Source organism: Carcharodon carcharias, chromosome 10 (genome assembly GCF_017639515.1).
Source record: "Carcharodon carcharias isolate sCarCar2 chromosome 10, sCarCar2.pri, whole genome shotgun sequence".
Classification (NCBI taxonomy): Eukaryota; Metazoa; Chordata; class Chondrichthyes; order Lamniformes; family Lamnidae; genus Carcharodon; species Carcharodon carcharias.
Window position 1 is genome coordinate 168,474,894 of NC_054476.1, and position 20,795 is coordinate 168,495,688.

General features: G+C 44.6%; 1 protein-coding gene across 1 annotated transcript in view; it reads right to left on the reverse strand.

The window, feature by feature from the left end:
* The window catches only part of LOC121282918 (membrane-associated phosphatidylinositol transfer protein 3-like), a 189,085-nt gene extending 169,861 nt beyond the window's left edge, over positions 1-19,224 (reverse strand). Inside the window, exons 1-5 of the mRNA XM_041196730.1 lie at positions 19,056-19,224; positions 18,644-18,832; positions 12,049-12,129; positions 11,473-11,530; positions 10,428-10,617 (exon numbers count right to left, since the gene is read on the reverse strand). Coding sequence (XP_041052664.1) covers positions 10,428-10,617; positions 11,473-11,530; positions 12,049-12,129; positions 18,644-18,832; positions 19,056-19,224 — 687 coding nt within the window. The remainder of the gene's footprint in view (positions 1-10,427; positions 10,618-11,472; positions 11,531-12,048; positions 12,130-18,643; positions 18,833-19,055) is intronic.
* Between the last annotated feature and the right edge of the window lie 1,571 nt (positions 19,225-20,795).

Consider the following 20,795-nt stretch of genomic DNA (forward strand, 5'->3'; position numbering starts at 1 on the left):
AGGTCAATAGGATTTGCTGCTCACCTTGGCCCTGACTACTTGATTCCTACCATACCTCAGTTAAAATCAGAACCAATGTCATTGTACTGTTCAATTGTTCTGTATTTGTACAGGTGAGTCTGTTTACTATTGATGCTCACTGTGCTTAATTTGTTAAGCCTAAGTGCGAATCTAGAACCTGCTAGAAGCATTAGAGACCAGACACTTTAAAGCACTGTAAATAAAGTTCCTACACACATATAAACTGATGTATGATCTCTGCATAGCTCCCAGTTATAGAATATACATCAGTTATTATCTCTGCATAAAATATAACTATGTCTCTAACTTCTAATCAGTGCACATATAATGACATTTATTTAAGAGACTAACATTCACAGCAGTAAGTATCAGGTTGTAATATCATTGAAGGTTCAGGCTTCATTATAAATCATCTGACTGTCACTTGAATTTTAACGAAAATCCAGGATCATGTCTAGGATTGTCATGTGTCCATTATTTTCTTATATTTAGCTTGAAGTTGCCAAGGATATTGTTTTATTTTGGGACTTTACAAAAAAAAAAAATCAGATGCTATCATGTACACTGACAACAAGGATGATCATACAGTTGATATATCACCACATTTCCCCAAATGATTAAGCCTGTAAATAATCACTTCAAGTTTACTGGAGTTTAATCTATGGATGCGGGGCTAAGAATTAATATAGGTTATTTATGGTGACACAAAATCTGCATTGTGTACTAGGCTGTAGCACTTCTTTTGACTGAGGCGAAATCATAACTATAATAGAAAAAGTTTGAAAAGCCATTCAACATCATCAACTCCCTAGAATGGAAATAAGTGCAATGTAATACATTTTTGGTGGGAAAGATAGGGAAGCGATGTACTCCCTGGAAAGTAAGTAGCTAAATGGATTAGGGGAACAGAGGGATCTGGGCCAACAGGTTCACAGATCATAGGAAGTAATGACACATGATAATAAGACCAGTAAAAAAAAAAGCAAACAAAGCACTAAGGATTATTCAAGTGAGATACAATTGAAAAGTAGAGAAGTTATGTTTAATACATAAAAATACTTGAATACATATTTGTTTTGAGATAGCACTGAACTTTATTGTGCTATTAAAACCTACTCTGGACCAATGCTTTGTTCCTTTACTACTACATTCCCACTCTCTTTGCCTTTTGTTCCATGACATCTTTGTTATTTAATCTCCCCGCCTTCTAACCCATCCCTGACTTTCCCTTTTTTGCTTCACCTGACCCTCCCACTCTTTCAACAGCATAAAACACATTTCAAACAAGTCACATCAGACCCGAAACATTAACCCTGCTTCTCTCTCCACAGACCCGAAACATTAACCCTGCTTCTCTCTCCACAGACCCGAAACATTAACCCTGCTTCTCTCTCCACAGACCCGAAACATTAACCCTGTTTCTCTCTCCACAGACCCGAAACATTAACCCTGCTTCTCTCTCCACAGACCCGAAACATTAACCCTGCTTCTCTCTCCATAGATCCGAAACATTAACCCTGCTTCTCTCTCCACAGATGCTGCCGGACCTGTTGAGTTTTTCTAGCACTTTTTGCTCCTATTTCAAATCTCCAACATCCACACTACTTTGCTTTAATTTAAGTTAAACACAGCTTGTATTTCGTACTCAGCAGGTCTGGCAACATCAGTGCAGAGAGAATCCGAGACTGTATTTTTTGGAGATGGTTGAGTCCCTTCACTGGAGCCGAATGTTGGAGGTGAACCCACTTCAGTGGGCAATGGGACCCCAGGGAGGCACGCTGCTGATAGTGGCTAATTAAGTGGCCATTTCCAGGGTCACTGTCCGATTAAAGACAGCAGCCCGCCCCCAAGAAAGGATGGTCTAATCCGATGGTTAGAAGTTCTGCAGCTCCAGGCAGAGGGTACCTCAATGACAAGGCATCCTCAAAGACAGGTAATTGGAGTTGGGGGGGCCTGACGATTGGAGGGGGTGGTGGGGGACCAATGAGTGCAAAGGCACTGTTGGCACCAGGTTGGCCATGGAATGCCCAGGATGGTGGGCCACACCACTCAGGGCCCACTGGGAGGCAGCCAGGTTTCACCCAGTGCTGTCCCCATTGGGCAACCGGCCCTCCTGACAGAGGCAATAAGCCACGTAACAGGATCAATTGACCTCCCAGCTTGTGGCTGATCAGACAACTTTCCCGCCGTTGGCAAAGTCGCACTGGCGGTGGTAAGACATTGGGTCCCCCTCCCAGCACCTTCCCCTGCCATTTTCGCCAGCCTTCCCACCTCCCAGAACATCTCCAAAGGGCCCAGAAAATTCTGGCCAACGTTTCAAATTTGTAACCTATCATAAAGTTCCAAAGATCACAGGCCTGAAACAGTGGGCCTGAAATCCCTCGGAGCGACAATCAGAGACTGAACTTTTTTCCCATCCTGTCTCGCCCGATCTTCCAACTCAGGCCCAGCAAGATCTGGGCAGAGGAGCACGTCCCCAGTGCCTAGTTCAGTCAGATGCAAGGAGGCCACGCCCTCTTTTTTTTTACGACGCTAGCCACCATCAACCAGGTGAGTTAAAGGTCCAGCCAAGTTTAAAGATCTTTGGCCGGCCTGGGAGAAGGTAAAGTGTGTAAGGTAAGTGGGTAGAATTTGGGGTTCGGGTGTGGGCGGGCCTCAGTGAGGAGTGGGGGAGGACCTCTGTAGGAGGGTGTGTTGGTTTGGGTCAGGCCTTGGGGGTTGGGGGTGGGGGGAATCCTGTGAGCTGGGGACTTCCCGTCGGGGGTGTAGTCCCTTGGGGGCAGGGCGGGTCAGGTGTGAGGGGGGCTGGTTGGTGGGAGGGGTGGGCAGAGACCCCTGGGGTATCAGGGAGTGGGGAATTCCCATGGGGTGTCTGTGTGGGTCTGTGCAATAGTTACCCAGAAGATAGAGGAGGTTTTAATTTTTCTAACTTTTTCTGGGTAAATATTGGTGTAACCCAGTCGGAACCATCAACTACCAAGTTTGCAATTTAAACTGCACTTTTGGATGGTTCCCGGTGCAGGGCAATTTCCAAGGGGAAGTTTGCACTTCTGGGCAATTGCCACCTATACTTTATCTGCTTGGTAAGGGGAGGGGCAGCACATCTTTAAGGGTGCCCCCCCACTCCCATCCCATGCCGTGGAGCTCAGGAATTGTGGGGGGCTGGTGACATAGTGGTATTGGCACTGGACTGGTAATCCAGAGACCCAGGGTAATGCTCTGGTGACCTGGGTTCAAATCTCACTACAGCAGATGGTGGAATTTGAATGCAGTAAGGGAAAAAAATCTGGAATTAAAATTCTGATGATGACCACGAAACCATTGTCAATTGTTGTAAAAACCCATCTGCATCACTAATGTCCTTTAGGGAAGGACTGTCCTTACCTGCTCTGGTCTACATGTGACCCCAGACCCACCACAATGTGGTTGACTCTTAAATGCCCCCTGAACTGGGCAATAAATGCTGGCCTAGTCAGTGATACCCACACCCCATGAACAAATAATTAAAAAAAAGTTACAACCCACTTACTCTGTCTCTCTCTTGACAAATGCAACCTGACCTGCTGAGTATTTATAGCTTTTTATGTTCTTATTTCAGATTTCCAACATCTGTAATATTTTGCTTTTGTGTTAAAGTTATGTAGCACCTTGTTTGGACCACACGGTGAAGAGTCCTGGTCCCCATATTATAAACACTGGAGCAAGTATAAGAAAGAAAAGGCTTACAAGGACGATACCTGAATGAACAGGTCACACAGAAAACTTCGAAGGGACTGAAACTCTTTCCTCCAGAATCGAGGCGATTGAAAAAGAGAAGAAAATCCAATACGGAATTCAGGAGAAAGTTATTTATCAAGAAGTGGTTAGAACTTGAAATATGCTACACAAGGGGTAAATGAGGCAACTAGCATAAATGCCTTCAAGGGGAATTTAGATAAGCACATGAGGGAGAAAGGATTCGAAGGATATGTTGATGGGGTTAGATAAAGAGGGGTGGGAGGAGGCTCATAGGCAGCATAGGCCAATTGGGACAGAGTCTGTTTCAGTGCCGTAAAGCCTCTGTTACCCTTTGTAATCTTTAACCAGCTTGCAGCCCAGACCAGAATGAATCATTTTTAAGGTTCATTGAAGATTATAAGCCCAGCGATTGAGTAGCTGGCCCAGCAAAAGCTGATTCTCTCATGATTTTGACCTTAAAAAATGGAAAATTATCCTTGGTCATCATACTGAAAATTAAATCAAGCTCTGAATGTATGGGGGTGAGATCACTAACTTGAGGCAGCTGCAGCTTGGAATCGTACTTTCAGTGCCAATTTTTTTAAGTGAGTCAGGGCTGAAGGTGAGTTTAGCAGCTAGGTGACCAGGAGAAATAAACTTGCCATTTATAATGACTTGTATTTTTATTCAGCATTTATCAGGAAGTAACTCGAATGCATTAAGGCATTGCTTTGAGTATACTATTCAACATAAGATGCAGTACAATGGGTGCATGGAACAATAGAATTTTATTAAGCGTATTTTTCTTTAAAAAAAAACTAAGAATTTTCAGTTGAGATGGTAAGTCCACCAAGTGAGAATAAAAGGCTATGACCTAGCTGAATGTCAGAGCAGGCTTGAGGGTTGAATGACCTACTCCCGTTTCTATGATGAGGTCTGATAGAGCAAAGGTTTGTCAAATAATTGGCTGTGAGTTCACGTCTCAAAGCTGTCTCTTGTCTAACATGATAAATCCTTCACAGTCATCGAGTTTTGGTTGCTTGGGCTTCAGATGTTGGTGTACACAAACCTTTTGCCCTGAAAGAGGTCGCTTGATCTGTGATCAGTGGAGCATAAATGTTTTGAGTTCAAGAAGCAAAATACTGCAGATGCTGGCAATCTGAAATAAAAACAGTAGGTAAGGCAGCAGCTTTAGAGAGAAGGTAGAGTTAACATTTCAGATATGTGTCATAGACCCTGCACACCTCCTGGTCAGAGGGTCATAAGAATTGAAACATTAATCCTACCTTCCTCTCTCCACAGATATTGCCTGGCTCGCTGAATGTTTTCTAGCATTTTCTCCACTGAATACAGCGACCTGTAACTTCCGTGCTCCCCAGTGTTGGATTTGGGGGGGGTATCCCAAAGATGCGCTGGGGAATCCCTCTGGCAAGTTCCCAGGTAAGGATTTGCACAGCAATTGCCCAGAAGCACTAACTTCCTTCGGACAATTGCGCTGCGCTGGGAACCATCCGAAAATGCGATTTAAATTGCAGACTTTGACGGTTCTGCCGGAGTTATAGCGATAGTTACCCAGGAAAAGTTAGAATTAAAACCTTTTCTAACTTCTGGGTAACTACTGTAAACCCAGACCGACCCCACGGGACTCCCCCCAACCTCCAACAACTCCACCTCCCCCCCCTCCACCAACCTCAGTCTCCACCCCCCAGCCCCGGACATTGGATCCCGACACTCCTCCCCTCCATCTGTCAATCTTGGACCCCAACCCCCAACCCCCTGACCTCAGGCCCACCCCGATCTTGGACTCTGACCACCCTCACCTCAGAAACCCCCTACCTCTGAACACACCCCCTACCTCCGGACCCCCCCCCCAACCCCCGATCTCTACCCCACCCCCTCCGACCTCTTCTCTACCCCCCCCACCCCCGACCCCTGGCCCTCCCCCGACATCCGGACCCCAGCCCAAACTCAGACACCAACCCCCCCTCAGACCTCGGACCACCCCACCCAGACCCCGCCCACCCCCCCTCTCCTCGCCCAGACCTCGGATGCCCCATCTCCAGACCCCAGAATCCCCCTTCAGACCTCTGACCCCCCCCCCCACCCTAGACCTTGGACCCCCCCCCAGACCTCGGAACCCATCTCCCCAAAATCTTGAACCCCTCCGACCTCCGGACACCACACTTACCTTGGACACTTGCTTCCCCTTGCTTGTCAATTCCCTTGGCCCTTTAAATTTACCTGCTTTACTGCAATGAGTGTTGTTGAAAAGGGGGAGTGTCCTCCTTGACTACGCTGGAGCTACACTTTGCTGGGGCCTGAGGGGATTCTTTCGATGCAGGACCCCAAGCAGCGCCGGCGAACCGAGGGGCCACGCAATTTTCAAGACCAGGTAGGGGTACATTTATATCTTCTCATTTCTGTGGACCAGCACTTTCTGACACTAGTCGGAAGTTACGGCCCCTTATATTGTTCAATGTCACTGCTAGCTCCAGATTGTGACTTTGGAATCAATATTGTTTTATTGACTTTTAGCAACTTTCTAAATAATTAATTTTCTTAAATGAATACCTGGGTTTTGAGAGATTCGTTGAATTTTTCATTTTAAACTGTAAACAAAAAATAAAGCAACACCATAGAAAACTTGCATTGCTAAATCAGCAATAAACCGGCTTTAATGATCCACAGTTATTTTACAATTTATATAAAATTAAGTACTAACTTGCTACCTGTTAGTAGTTTCAGTTTTCAATCATTCCCCAGTCAGATGGAGAGCTCCCAGGAGAAATGTTTTCCTATTCAGTCTGCTTTGATCCGAAGCAGCAGTGTATCATGGTGATGTGAACAGCAATGATATTTGGACAAATTTAAGTTGAACTGTGCAGAGGAATATCTATATATATCTCAGTTATACCTACACAAAGTAGCTATGCATTATTCAAAGGGTTCTGCGGTTCCAAGGTTATATCCATACTCCCAGCTGCCTAGTCCTTTGAAGATAAATTCGGTTAGTTTGTACACACAATGGGTAACAGAAAATCAAAGCTAGATCTGATCCATTCGAGACAAGCTGTTCATCTTACCTCTAGTTGGAATGAATCACTACCAGTTTTGACTCAGAATCACAGAATCATAGAACAGCTGCAGCACAAAAGGAGGCCATTTGGCCTGTCATTTCTGTGCCAGCCCCTTGTAAGGGCTACATAGCTACTCAGCTAGTTCCATTCCTACACCTTTTCCCCATTTTCCTGTCCACACAAATCAAAACTGATGCCACAGTTATCTTTAAAAACCGTCTCAATCCTTCAGGTTTATTTCCCCTTATGATGGGATTCTGTCCAAAACACAATAATATTTGTTGAAATTAAAGGCATTTTGCTCCCAGGGATGTATCCAGGAAAGTCATTCAAACATCGGCCCAAATCTTCCGGTCTCCAGATCGTCAGAGACCAGGTGTACAACCGAAGGTGCACGTCAGGATCCTGCGGAAGTCCTGATGGGTGGACCTATGTGGGAATTGCCTGGGATGTTTAACTTCTAATGAACAACTCCCTGCTCTCCCAGACCCTTCACAAATGTCTCTGACTCTGAGCTATAGTTGGAGACTTGGGAAAGATCTGTGGGACTTACAGAAAATGTTAGACAGATTAAAACCTGGTCTAGCAGGTAACTCCACAACTGACTCCCCAATCACCCCCTCTAACTGCTAACTATCCCACCGACCACCCTGACTACCTTCTGACCTGACCCAACTACCCCCCAAACCTGATTATACTCCCCTAACCAGCAGACTACCCCCCGATCACCTGACTATCTGCCTAGGCCAGACCCGACTACCCACCCTGTTTCAACCAGCTACCCCCTGAATATCTGACTACCCCCCAAGCACCCAACAACCACCTCCACCATCCCCACCGACCAAAACCGACTACCCTTCAACTACCTGATTACAGCCCCAACCTGACCAGACTACCTCCTGAACCAGCCCAACTAGCTCCCCCTTGCAGACCCATCTACCCAACCCCAACCTGACTACACCCCAACCAATCCTCGTCCAGACCTAAAAACCACCCCCATCCCAACCTGACCCGACTACCTCATGACCTGCCTACCCCCCTGAACAATCCAACGACCTTTCCGGACCCAACAACAGACCCCGAGCCAACCTGGTCCGGCTACTCCCCAGACTACCTCCTGACCACCTGACTACCCCCTGACCACACCTGGCTACCCCCAAACCCACCTGACTACCCTCTTTGCCCACCGAACTACCCCCCCCAACTTGACCCGACTACCCGCTGACCCCAGTGTGTGCAGCACTACCACTGACCAGAAGCTTCAGGCCATTATGTTTGTGTTGAGCTTTGTGAGTAGTGTAAGCTGTGAGCCTGCAGCAACTTGGAACTAGAGTAAAACAACTCCAAGTCATTTCCACTTGGACCCTCACAACAAAAAGAAACTCTGTAGGAGATTGAAGTCCATGTGCATTGGTGAAAAGTCGGTGTGCGGAGTTACTGCGTCACATCATTCCTAACATTCCCCATCTTTTTGGTTATGTAGTTACATTAGAAAATATCAAAGAAAGCTGTGCAGCCCATCCAGGCGGGGCCAGGAAACAAATACCTCTCATCATACATATCAGATAAAAACAAAAAACTGCGGATGCTGGAAATCCAAAACAAAAATAAAAATACCTGGAAAAACTCAGCAGGTCTGGCAGCATCCGCAGAGAGGAACACAGTTAATGTTTCGAGTCCGTATGACTCTTCAACAGAACTAAAGAAAAATAGAAAAGAGGTGAAATATAAGCTGGTTTAAGGGAGGGTGGGACAAGTAGAGCTGGATAGAGGGCCAGAGATAAGTGGAGATAACCAAAATATGTCACAGACAAAAGGACAAAGAGGTGTTGAAGGTGGTGATATTATCTAAGGAATGTGATAATTAAGAGTAGAAAGCAGGACAAGTAAGGTACAGATAGCCCTAGTGGGGGTGGGGTGGGGGGAAGGGATCGAAATAGGCTCAAAGGTAGAGATAAAACAATGGATGGAAATACATTTAAAAATAATGGAAATAGGTGGGAAAAGAAAAATCTATATAAATTATTGGAAAAAAGGGGGATCGGAAAGGGGGTGGGGATGGAGGAGAGAGTTCATGATCTAAAAGTGTTGAACTCAATATTCAGTCCGGAAGGCTGTAAAGCACCTAGAAGATGAGGTGCTGTTCCTCCAGTTTGCGTTTAGCTTCACTGGAACAATGCAGCAAGCCAAGGACAGACATGTGGATATGAGAGCAGGGTGGAGTGTTGAAATGGCAAGCAACAGGGAGGTCTGGGTCATGCTTGCAGACAGACTGAAGGTGTTCTGCAAAGCGGTCACCCAATCTCCATTTGGTCTCTCCAATGTAGAGGAAACCGCATTGGGAACAGCGAATGCAGTAGACTAAATTGAGGGAAGTGCAAGTGAAAGGCTGCTTCACTTGAAAGGAGTGTTTGGGCCCTTGGATGGTGAGGAGAGGTGAAGTAAAGGGGCAGGTGTTGCACCTTCTGCAGTTACATGGGAAGGTGCCGTGGGAGGAGGTTGAGGTGTAAGGGGTGATGGAGGAGTAGACCAAGGTGTCACAGAGGGAACGATCCCTGTGGAATGCCGCCAGTGGGGTGGGGGGGGGGTGAAGGGAAGATGTGTTTGGTGGTGGCATCATGCTGGAGTTGGCAGAAATGGCGGAGGATGATCCTTTGAATGTGGAGGCTGGTGGGGTGATAAGTGAGGACAAGGAGGATCCTATCATGGTTCTGGAAGGGAGAAGAAGGTGTGAGGGTGGACACGGTTGAGTGCCTTGTCAACCACCGTGGGTGGAAAACCTCGGTTAAGGAAGAAGAAAGACATGCCAGAGGAACTGATTTTGAAAGTGGCATCATCAGAACAGATGCGACAGAGGCGAAGGAACTGAGAGAATGGGATGGAGTCCTTACAGGAAGCGGGGTGTGAGGAGCTGTAGTCGAGGTAGCTGTGGGAGTCGGTAGGCTTGTAATGAATATTGGTGGACAGTCTATCACCAGATATTGAGGCAGAGAGGTCAAGGAAGGGAAGGGAAGTGTCAGAGATGGACCACATGAAAATGATGGAGGGGTGGAAATTGGAAGCAAAATTAATAAATTTTTCAAGGTCCTCTCATCATACATTTCTTTGAATATTGACTAATTTCTCCTTTCCTATACTATCTGCCTTCAATGTACATCTGAATAGCCCATTCCACGTATTCACCATCCTCTACGTGAAGTAATATTGGAATGTTCTTTTGTATACTAATGAAAGAATAATGCTGGGAATGTCATCTGATCACAGCTGGAAACTACACTGTTGACTGCTGGATGGACAGGTGCCGGTAACCTATGATTCACTTAAGCTGCAACGCCTTCCTATTCTATTGGCTGATGAACATGCTCTACCTTCAAAGTCACTGGGATGTCAACAACAAATAAATCTTGCAGAATATAATTGAATAAGACCCTCAGTATGTATATCGGCAAGTCATGTGTAATCTGTAATGTGGCATGTCGTCTGCATTGTATCTTAACCTGAGAAAAGGTTTACATTGTGCAGCTAGATACAAGAGGGGACACTGTAAGTGTGATTCATTCATGTCAGTTATGGTGAAGTTTGAACAATTATCCATTGATTTCTAATACTAACCTGGCCATTGAATCCAATCCCATCCTCAGACTTCAGGAACTCGTTGTAAATCTGATTCGCTCTGCTAATCACCATTGTGACTGCATCCTGATATTGAGGGGAAGAGATTGCGAGCAGGGGCAGTGCAGCCAATGGAATGTGATCCTCGCTGCTGCTTAGGCAGCCTTCGTCATAGCTGTATGGATTTAAGCTGGTGAGGAAAAGAGAAATTGAAGTTCAAAAAGCTGAATGGGAAAAAAAAAATAAGCCTGCCCTTCACATTCCATCTCAGATTATCCGGTTAAAAAAAGGTATCTATCTGCATCCGTCACTGTATCTCTGTTGACATTTCTACAACTGAATTTCATACATTATTTAACAAATAAATAATGCCCCATTTTGAATCTGTCTCCCGGCCAAATTTATTACAGGATAAACCTCCACAGGCAAAACAACTGCTGATCCATGGAACTTTTTTTCCTAAATCTCTTGCCTCCTAATCTTTTCAAATTCACATCATGGGAAGGGATGAAAAACCTTTACAAATTACAGCCATATCACTGCAGCTAACATAAGAACAACTGGGTTTCTGCTGAAGTTTCCAAACCAGTTTGCTGGCACAGTCCCAGCCGATTGATTTGTCCATCCTTAGACAACATCAGTGTGCTACAGAAAGCATTCACCCCTCTCTGCACTCGTTGGTCCAAAAGATGTTGTTGGCAATGAGAAAGGAATGCACGTTTATGCAATGATTTGCAACATTATAGAACAGGTAGGAGAGTTTGTGTAATTTCTAAAAAGCACCGCCCATTGATGTGCTACCGAATGAAGATCTATCTGATTGGACAGTTCAGTCTTTTGAATCAATAGAAAATTGTATGTGTTATTGGGCAATGCCCACAGCTCATTACAAAACCAGAATAGTAGAATAGGGTGCAGTGAGTCAGCTAATAAACAGGGTTGATTGTCCAAAACTGAACTCTTGCTGGACAAACAGCCATTTTTGATCTGCAAAGATTAGCTCATCATCTCCCCACATCCCTGAACCTACTCTCCGAACACTTACCTGAGCACCACTGGAGCATTAGCGTGGGTTTGATTCCTCACCAGTTTCTCTCCAGAGCCTGAGCACAAAAATCAAGGCTGACACTCCAGTGTAGGGAGTACTGCACTGTCAGAGGGTGGCATCTTTCGGGTGAGGTGTTAAAATAAGGCCCCATCTGCCTGCTCAGGCAGATGTCAACAATCCCATGGCAATATTTCAAAGATGAGACAGGGCAGCTATCCTCAGTGTTCTGGCCAATATTTATCCCTCAGTTGATATCACAAAATAACAGATTACCTGGTCATTATCACATTGCTGTTTATAGGAGTTTGCTGCACACAACATGGTTGTTGCTTTTCCTACATGACAACACTTCAAAAGTACATCATTGGCTGCAAAGCATAATGAGATGTCAGTCATGAAAAGGGCTACATGAGTGTAAGTCTTTCCTCCTTTCTTTCTTTATCAGCTAACTGTAGCACCTCACCAGCTCTGTTACAATGAGGCCCAAAGCTCCTGCATCCACTGAGTGTCTAAAAACTGGTCTATCCTGAACTTCTGGGCTCTTCTGTTTGATAGTGTCATTACACAGCTAACTTCCACAAGTCTCTTCAGATTTTTTCATTAAATCCAAGGTTTGCCTATTTTTGGCCATATCAAAGAACAAGCCATTAAATTCTACAATCAGAAACATAACTGCATTAAGTCAGACCATTAATGGCCATCCAGCACTGAACATCTGGTTGACTGACAGTCATTTTTGGCCACCAGGCCTTAATTACTGTGAGTTAAAGCGTTCTTTTTCTTTTACTCATTAAGAAATGACTCCCAGCTCTTGGGGCACACATAATAAAAACATAAATGACCCAGAACATATCCTCTGCGCAGTTTGGGATCAATACCCATTAACCAGTACCATTCTACAATTACTTTAGTGCTGATACACACCTAGTAATGAAAGCAAACCTATTTCTCTGTGCTGCTGGCTCAATATAATTGGACTAAACATTTTGGGAAATTTTTAAATACTGTTCATTCTTTGTTACCTATCTGTGAAGAAATATTACAAATGTGAGGAGAAACTTCACATTGTTATAAAAACAATCTGTTACTGTCAATGTTGATCAGTTTTGTAACAGGTCTATTTTTAGAACATCTTGCTGTCGCATCACTCACCTGAGCGCAGACATACCAGCAGCGTTTTGATGTTGAATATATAAACTTGGTGGGAATATGATAAATTGGCCACTGAAGGAATTGATATTATGTTTTTTTTAAATTCTGTTTCAGTTGAAATTAGGCCTGATTTACACAGATCACTTTTTGGAAGCAATACCATGTTCTTCACAGGTCCGGGCAATAAATTGCCATTTTAAAGACAATTATTTTTCCTGCTCTGTCAGTATGGTTCCCCAAGGCTCATTTTTGAAGCTATATTGTATGATGTTGAATGTTGCTAGGCTTTTGAAATCACTTCAATTTTTCAGCATGAAAGAAACAATTTGGCAATAATGTGATAGATGAATTGCAACTTCCTAGTGAAAGGGCATCTCGAAAGTTATTCAAATTTTCATATTTATCGTGTTTGTTATGTTGCTGAACAGAGAGTGTTGAACCTGGTAAAGTTGAGGATCTTATTCTGATCTTAATTCACTCACATTATATCGCATCATTCCTTCCCCTGACAAGCACCATCTATGTTTCTCTTCACTCTGTGACAGGTCCTGAATCTCATGTTTATCGTTTCATTAAATGAAAATGGATAAATACATGAAGGGCAAAAATTTGCAGGGGTGTGGGAACAGGCAAGATAGCCCAAATGGCCTCCTTCTGTGCTGTATCATTGTATGATTTATAACAGGATTTTCATACATCGAGGGCAACATTTTCCCCCTGTTGGGGGTGGGGTAGGGGGTGGTGGATGTGTGGGAGCGGGTGTTGGCGGCCTCCCGATCGGTGCCCCCACTCGGGGGCGTGCCGCCATTTTATTTAGGCGGGCCAATTAAGGCCCGCCCAGCGTGACGTCCACCAGGAAGCACTATGCGCTCCCTGTGCAGGCGGGGGGTTGGAATCCCCTCAGCCAGGACTGAGCTCTTTCACACATGGTGTACGAGAGGGCGCACAGATCTCCCTGAGGAAAAGTACTGCCGATTTAAAACTTTCAATAAAGGTGATTTAAAAAGTTCCCTGCCATGTCCCCTTGGGACATGTCCTTAAATTCTATTTAAACATTTAATAAAAATTTAAATACCCTCATGAAACGTCATCGCGCCCGTGGATGAGGTTTCATGGTTTTTCCGAAGCCCACCTGGGCTCCTGGCCTACTCACCAACCCTAACGTTGGACGGGCAGGTCCATCATTCATGTTATTGAGTTTTTTTAATGGCCTTAACAGGCTGTTGACAGTTCAGCGGGTGCACAGCCAATCTGGGCCGGGCTGAAAATCTAAATGACGCAGGGTGACATTGGGACACATGCCCAACTCATCCCCATGTCATTTTACACGAGTGGGGTCCTGCCCCCACCCACTGACCAGAAAAACCTGCCCCGAGTGTTAGGCACTGAAACAGGTTCCTGGCCTGGTCTATGCCAATAATTATGCCCCACAAGAGTCTCCTCCCCCTATTTCATCTAAAACTATCAGCAAATCCTCTCATTCCCTCCTCCCCCATGTGGGTATCTATAGTGACTACAGTTACACACTTAACAGATAGCATATTACCTGAGTTAAATAAAAGGGGATGGTCCAGTGCTGGGAGTGGCTGTTACAATTTTACACTATTCTATTCAGATAGAAATAAGCTAAGGAAAATGTCTTTCAATAATTTGAAAAGATTTAACTGGAAGACAATAGATGGTATTGAATTCTACTGCACCCATTTTGTGGGAACAAAATATGGGCCATGTTGTCTAACGTATTGAGTTGGGTTGCTACACAGGCAACCAGAGTGCACACCTAAAGCTGGCATCAGGTCTAGTGCCAATGCAAATTGAGATCTTGATGCCTATTTCAGGCCTCATTGTGAAATTGCTCAATACTGACAAAGAGGTACATTATGAGGAGGCTTTTGAAGATGGGGAGAGATGTAGAAAGGCCAAGAGTCTCAAGAAGAAAATTCCAGAATGCAACAGCATAGTTCTGCTGAAGAGCCTGCATTGGTAATGTGTAGTAACTGTAGCTTTAAGACTTGTACTGTGTAGTATCACATGACAGTGTGAACGAATCAGCCCAAAGCAAAGGAAACCTTAGGGGTGAAGTTTTTGTTTAGTTGTGGATCTTGATGGAAGCATATAACAGCTGCTGAAGCCCTGTAAATAAAGTTCACTGTTTCTTATGAGAAACCTGTCTGGAAAATCAAGTCTATAACAACTGGCAATGAGGATAAATTGGTTCCTGCACTGTCCCTCTCCCAGTGAATGTGAGCATCTTCTTTTAAACAGAAGAAAGGGAAAACATACTCACCAGGAATGCCACTTTTTGGCAGGATTAACCCCTTCGACTCATCCACAGAGGATTGGAGTCAATATATAGAACACCTCAGTTTCTTTATCCAAGCAAACAAAATAACGGTGGAGGAAAAAAAGACAAACAATTCTAAGTATCTGTGGGAGTAAAATTTATAATTTAATCTATAGTTTGATGGCCCTGAAAGTTCCCAATTTGAAGATCTTCAGTGAATGGATAGACCTTGTAAAGGGTCATTTTTCAACTCAAATCCTCCGTAATCATGCAGGGGTTCAAAATTAATTCAAGAGTAAGAGCCCCAGGGGTGACCATAGCAACATACATAGCAAAGTTGAAACAGCTAACTGAACATTGTGACTTCAGGGAGACCCTAAACAATATGTTAAGGGGATCGTTTGGTCTGAGCTGTGGATGATGATGTCCTTCAACGACGCTAATTAGCTGAAGTAAATATTGATTTTAAAAGAGCAGCAGAAATAGTGCTTGTGGTGCAAAGAGCTGAGTGGGATCCACAGGCCTTACAGGGTGTACAAAATGGCGTCGTTTTCCAGTTGGGGTGGGAACTGACCACCAGGCGTGGTGCGAAAACCAGAGAGTCAGCCGCAAAGCAGGAGACAGTTCCCTCCTACCCGAAAATTTTACAAATATGCAGGAGACAGCTCAGCAGGTTACCAATGTAGAAGTAACCATATCCCTGAAACTTGCTGTTTTAAAGAGGTGGAGTGCCATTATTGTAATAAAGGAGGGCACATACTGAAGCAATGTGAAGTAAGATTGAGTCATAAGACTCCCTGGTAGCAAACATAACATGAAGAACCAGGAAACACTAATTCTGATGTTTATTTAATGTGAAAGTAGGGAAAACAGAGCCAATCACTGTTACTCTGCAGGTCAATGGAAAACCTTTGATTATGGAAGTGGACACCGGTGCATCAACCACTGTAGTGGGGGAGGACACATTTAAATATTTAAACAAGGGGACTCAACAATTAAATATGGAGCAGACTTCAGCCAAATTGAAAACATACACTGGTGAAGCCACACATGTGAAAGGTGTTACCTCCCTACCTGTGTATTACAAGCACCATACAGCACAACTCCCTGTGATTGTAGTGGAAGGTGAAGACCAAGCTTTCAAGGTCATAATTAGTTGAGGGAAAATAACCTTGATCGGCCAGTGAGATTTCAAAAGGAAGCCGGAAGGGTTCCTGAATTGGAAAAGGAAGAAGGCAAAGTATTCAGAATGAGCCTGGAGAGTCAAAGGATCTTAACAGGATGTGAAAGGAATGTGTAACCATTCAGCGGCCTGAAGAAATGAAGACTGTCTGAAACAGCAGCATGGAAGAACAGCAGAAGAAAGTCAAGGAGACCCTGCTGAATGACAGAATTTGAGGTGAAGCGAGTGACATTCACAAAGAAAAGGAAAACCTGTTGAAAGACCTTCACACACAACAAGGATCCCTCAGGCCAACAATCGTACCTCTGGAAAACTACAAAGAGAAGTAGAATGAACTTGACGTCACTCTGAACAACGGAAGAACCAGTTGGCAGAGAAGACGCAGCGATGTTCAAGGTTCCAGGGGGAAGGCAAAAGATACAAGAAGGAGACAGGAGAGCTGAAGAATCAGCTGAATAAAACAAAAGAGAAATTAGAAGGAAAAGTCATGGAACTTTCCAAAATGCAAGTGGGTGTTGAAGCCGTGGGTAGCCCAACCCCTGAGCTGAACCAAGTTGAGATTTCACCCGAGAGAATTCTGGCCAACTGTGAAGTCAAAATGAAGGACGAGACTAAACTCTGTGGTAGAAAGAAGATGACAATATGGAAGATGGGTCAGAAAAGACAATGGACAACCCCCCCCCAACACTACTACAGGTTCTACAACTTCAGAATTATTTATGAAGCCCCGCCTTTGTACAAAATTAAGCCTGTTACTTCCCAATTTGGAGGAGAAGGTAGAGAACAGTCAAGGGAATCAAAAATTGACTCATGATTTGCATAGTCGAGAGCGAGAGTTTACTGTACACACAGTAATTGTATGAAACTTCGGTGGTGGATCGAGTTGGTTACCTGGTGTAATAGTTTCTGTGACTGGATCGTTGTCATACCATGTTGAAGTGGAGGGCTGAGTCACCCAAAAACACATGGATCATTTGAGAAGAAGGGAGAAACTCCAACAAACTGATGTTCCAGCTGTAACCATTGTAGAACTTATAGTCCCTGTTGTGATTGATCAACCAAGGATAGACATACCAGATGTTTCTGTTGGAGTGGATAACATTGAACTTCCTGGGCCTAAGGAGATACCTGATGTTGCTGCAGTTCCAGAAAATGGAGATTCAATAAGAGATTCTAAAGTCGTAGAGCGGTGACATTTCACCCAGATCAGGAAACGACCTGAGAGACTGAACATATAATTTCATAACCCATGTATATATTTGTAATGTCCTGAATGTAGCTATTCTTGTAAATACAAATTGTAAAAAAATAAAGGGGGAGGAATGTAGTAACTCTAACTTTAAGAAATGCAGTGACTGTAGCTTTAAGACTTATTGTACTGTGTAGTATCACATGACAGTGTGAACGAATCAGCCTGAAGCATGGGGAGCCTTAGGGGTGGAGTTTGTATCTAGTTGTGGTTCTTGATGGAAGCATGTAACTGCTGCTGAAGCCCTGTAAGTAAAGTTTACTTTCTCATGAGAAACCTGTCTGGAAAATCAAGTCCATAACACAATGGTACAGGAAAGGGAAGGAAATACAGTGTAAAAGAATCACATGGCTGAAAGGTATAAACAGGGATGGGAAGCTGAAGGAAACTACTGAAAGAGGGCCAATTGAGGGTAGGGAAGGATTTGAAAACTAAGATTAAGTTTTTTTGAAGGCTGTGCACTGAAGAATTTGATGGACAGTAAAAACAATTGGGTGGTGGTACGCATATTGGATTTTTTCTGGGATAAGATAGAGAGCTCAGAATTCTGAATGGGTTGGCACTTGTGTGAAGGAAGTTAGACAGGCTGGTGAGGAATAAATTCCATGATGAATTCAAAGTTGTCATCCTCAGTTACAAATCTCTCTATAGTCTCACCCATCTCTAATTCTACATCCACCAGCCCTATGCCTCAATTCTACTTTCCAACAGCACTGTATTCTACACACCATCTGTCTGTCGGCTCCCATGGATCTCACTTTCCCATTGCTCAATTGTTGGTGGTAGAGACTCCAGTTGTCTCACCCTACTATCTAGAACTCCCTCCCTGAATCTCTGTCTTGCTATCCTTCTCTTTACTTTCAAAAACTCCTCAAACCCCAGTCTCTGCTTTCACTCTTCACCAAACTCTTCCATTACTGTTCAGTGCATGTTTTCCCTCAATGAGGCATCTATAGACAATTGGCTGTGTTGCTGCACGTTGTTAGGGAAGCCATGGAAAAGATGAAATCTTGAGATGCTCAGGGTGTAAGTAAGGAGTCCATCAGTGACGGGAGCAAATTCGGGATGTGGGCGGGCAATGTTTCAGTAGTGAGAGTAAGCGGGCCATCTCATGGAACAGATATGATGATTGGCACTAACAGATAGAGTCCGTGTGAGCAAGCAGGGAGGAAGACAGGATTGAGGCTCAAGTCATGAAAGTCTGGATTTTAACTTGCAAACTGGGGAGTTTATTTCCCATCTGCCAGCGGCAGATTAAGATCCAGCCAGTTTTAACAACCAGGCCTTACTTAAATCCTACCATCCAACTTCCTTTCCATCAGTGGGAAGCAGCAGAAACTGTGCAGCCCAGAATTCAGCCACGGCAGCAGGTAATTGGTGGGGTGCCCAGTGGTGAACCTGTAATTAGGAGGATGGAGGGTAAGACTAAGAGCGGGGAGGTCCAAGCTTTCCTTGTGAGAGCTGAAGGAGCACTCTTCCTCCTCTTCATCTTACAAGAAAAGGGGAAAAAAAGACCTTTTGTGACTTTTCCATGTTCCCCATTTGCTTCCCTGCTGGGTTGGTCTGGGGGGAACTCATTTCCACTTCCTGTTCAGGCTGGCTAATCACAATTGTATCTGGTCCCCAAGGCAACATCAGGATGATATGCATATATTAGGAAGGACCCTAACCGGTTTGGGTGGGATATCCTTGCCCTCAAGAATTAAAATCACTTGCAAAATTTTCCAAGGGGTCAAACATAGTGGGCGGAATTTTCCATGCCTGCTGGTATCGGACGTGTTCAGCGGTGTGAGCAGACAACATGGCTTGAAGGCCAAAAATCGGTTCCACAATGTCGTTGAGGCCACATTTCCCATAGTCGGGAACCTCATTGTAAGACATCTTTTTTAAAAAATTCATTTACAGGGTGTGGGTGTTGCTGGCTGGGCCAGTATTTATTGCCCATCCCTAACTGCCCTTGAGAAGGTGGTGGTGAGCTGCCTTCTTGAACCGCTGCAGTCCATGTGGTGTAGGTACACCCACAGTGCTGTTAGGGAGGGAGTTCCAGGATTTTGACCCAGCGACAGTGAAGGAATGGTGATATATTTCCAAGTAGGATGGTGAGTGGCTTGGAGGGGAACTTCCAGGTGGTGGTGTTCCCATGTATCTACTGCCCTTGTCCTTCTAGATGGTAGCGGTCGCGGGTTTGGAAGGTACTGTGTAAGGAGCCTTGGTGAGTTTCTGCAGGTGGTGGCATGGTGGTATTGTCACTGGACTAGTAATCCAGAGACCCAGGGTAATGCTCTGGGGACCTAGGTTTGAATCCCACCATGGCATGTGGTGGAATCTGAATTCAATAAAAAAAATCTGAAATTAAAAATCTAATGACCATGAAACCATTGTCGATTGTTGTTTAAAAACTCATCTGATTCACTAATATTCTTTAGGGAAGGAAATCTGCTGTCCTTATCTTACATGTGACTCCAGACCTACAGCAATGTGGTTGACTCTTAAATGCCCTCTGAAATGGCCTAGCAAGCCATTCAGTTCTCAGGGGCAATTGGGGATGGGCAATAAATATTGGCCTAGCCAGCAAAGCCCCGATTCCACGAACGAATTTTTAAAAAGTACCCAAGCAGTCATGAATAGTGTTGAACATTGTGCGATCATCAGCGAACATCCCCCACTTCTGATAGAAGGAAGGTCATTGATGAAAGCTGAAGATGGTTGAATCTGGAACCTTGAGGAACTCCTGCGGTGATGTCCTGGAGCTGAGATGATTGACCTCCAACAACCACAACTATCTTCCTTTGTGTTAGGTATGACTCCAACTAGTGGAGAGTTTTCCCCCTGGTTCCCATTGACTCCAGTGTTGCTAGGGCTCCTTGATGCCACACTCAGTCAAATGCTGCCCTGATGTTAAGGGCAGCCACTCTCACCTCACCTCGGGAGCTCAGCTCTTTTGTCCATGTTTGAACCAAGGGTGTAATAAGGTCAGAATCTGAATGACCCTGGCAGAACCTAAACTGAGCATCTGTAAGCAGGTTATTGTTAAGCAAGTGCCGCTTGATAGCACTGTTGACGACCCCTTCCATCACTTTACTGATGATCAAGAGTAGACTGATGGGGCAGTAATTGGCCGGGTTGGATTTGTCCTTCTTTTCATGTACAGGACACACCTGGCCAATTTTCCACATAGCCGGGTGGATGCCAGTGTCGTAGCTGGGACGGCTTGGCTAGGGGCACAGCAAGTTCAGGAGCACAAGGCTTCAGTACTATTGCTGGAATATTGTCAGGACCCATTGTCTTTACAGTATCCAGTGCCTTCTGCCGTTTCTTGATATCGCATTAATGGGAACCGAATTGGCTAAAGACTGGCATCTGTGAGGCTGGGCATCTCTGGAGAAGACCAAGATGGGTCATCTGCATATCATTATAAGGCCAGCCCACCAGAATCACTGTCTCACACTGGA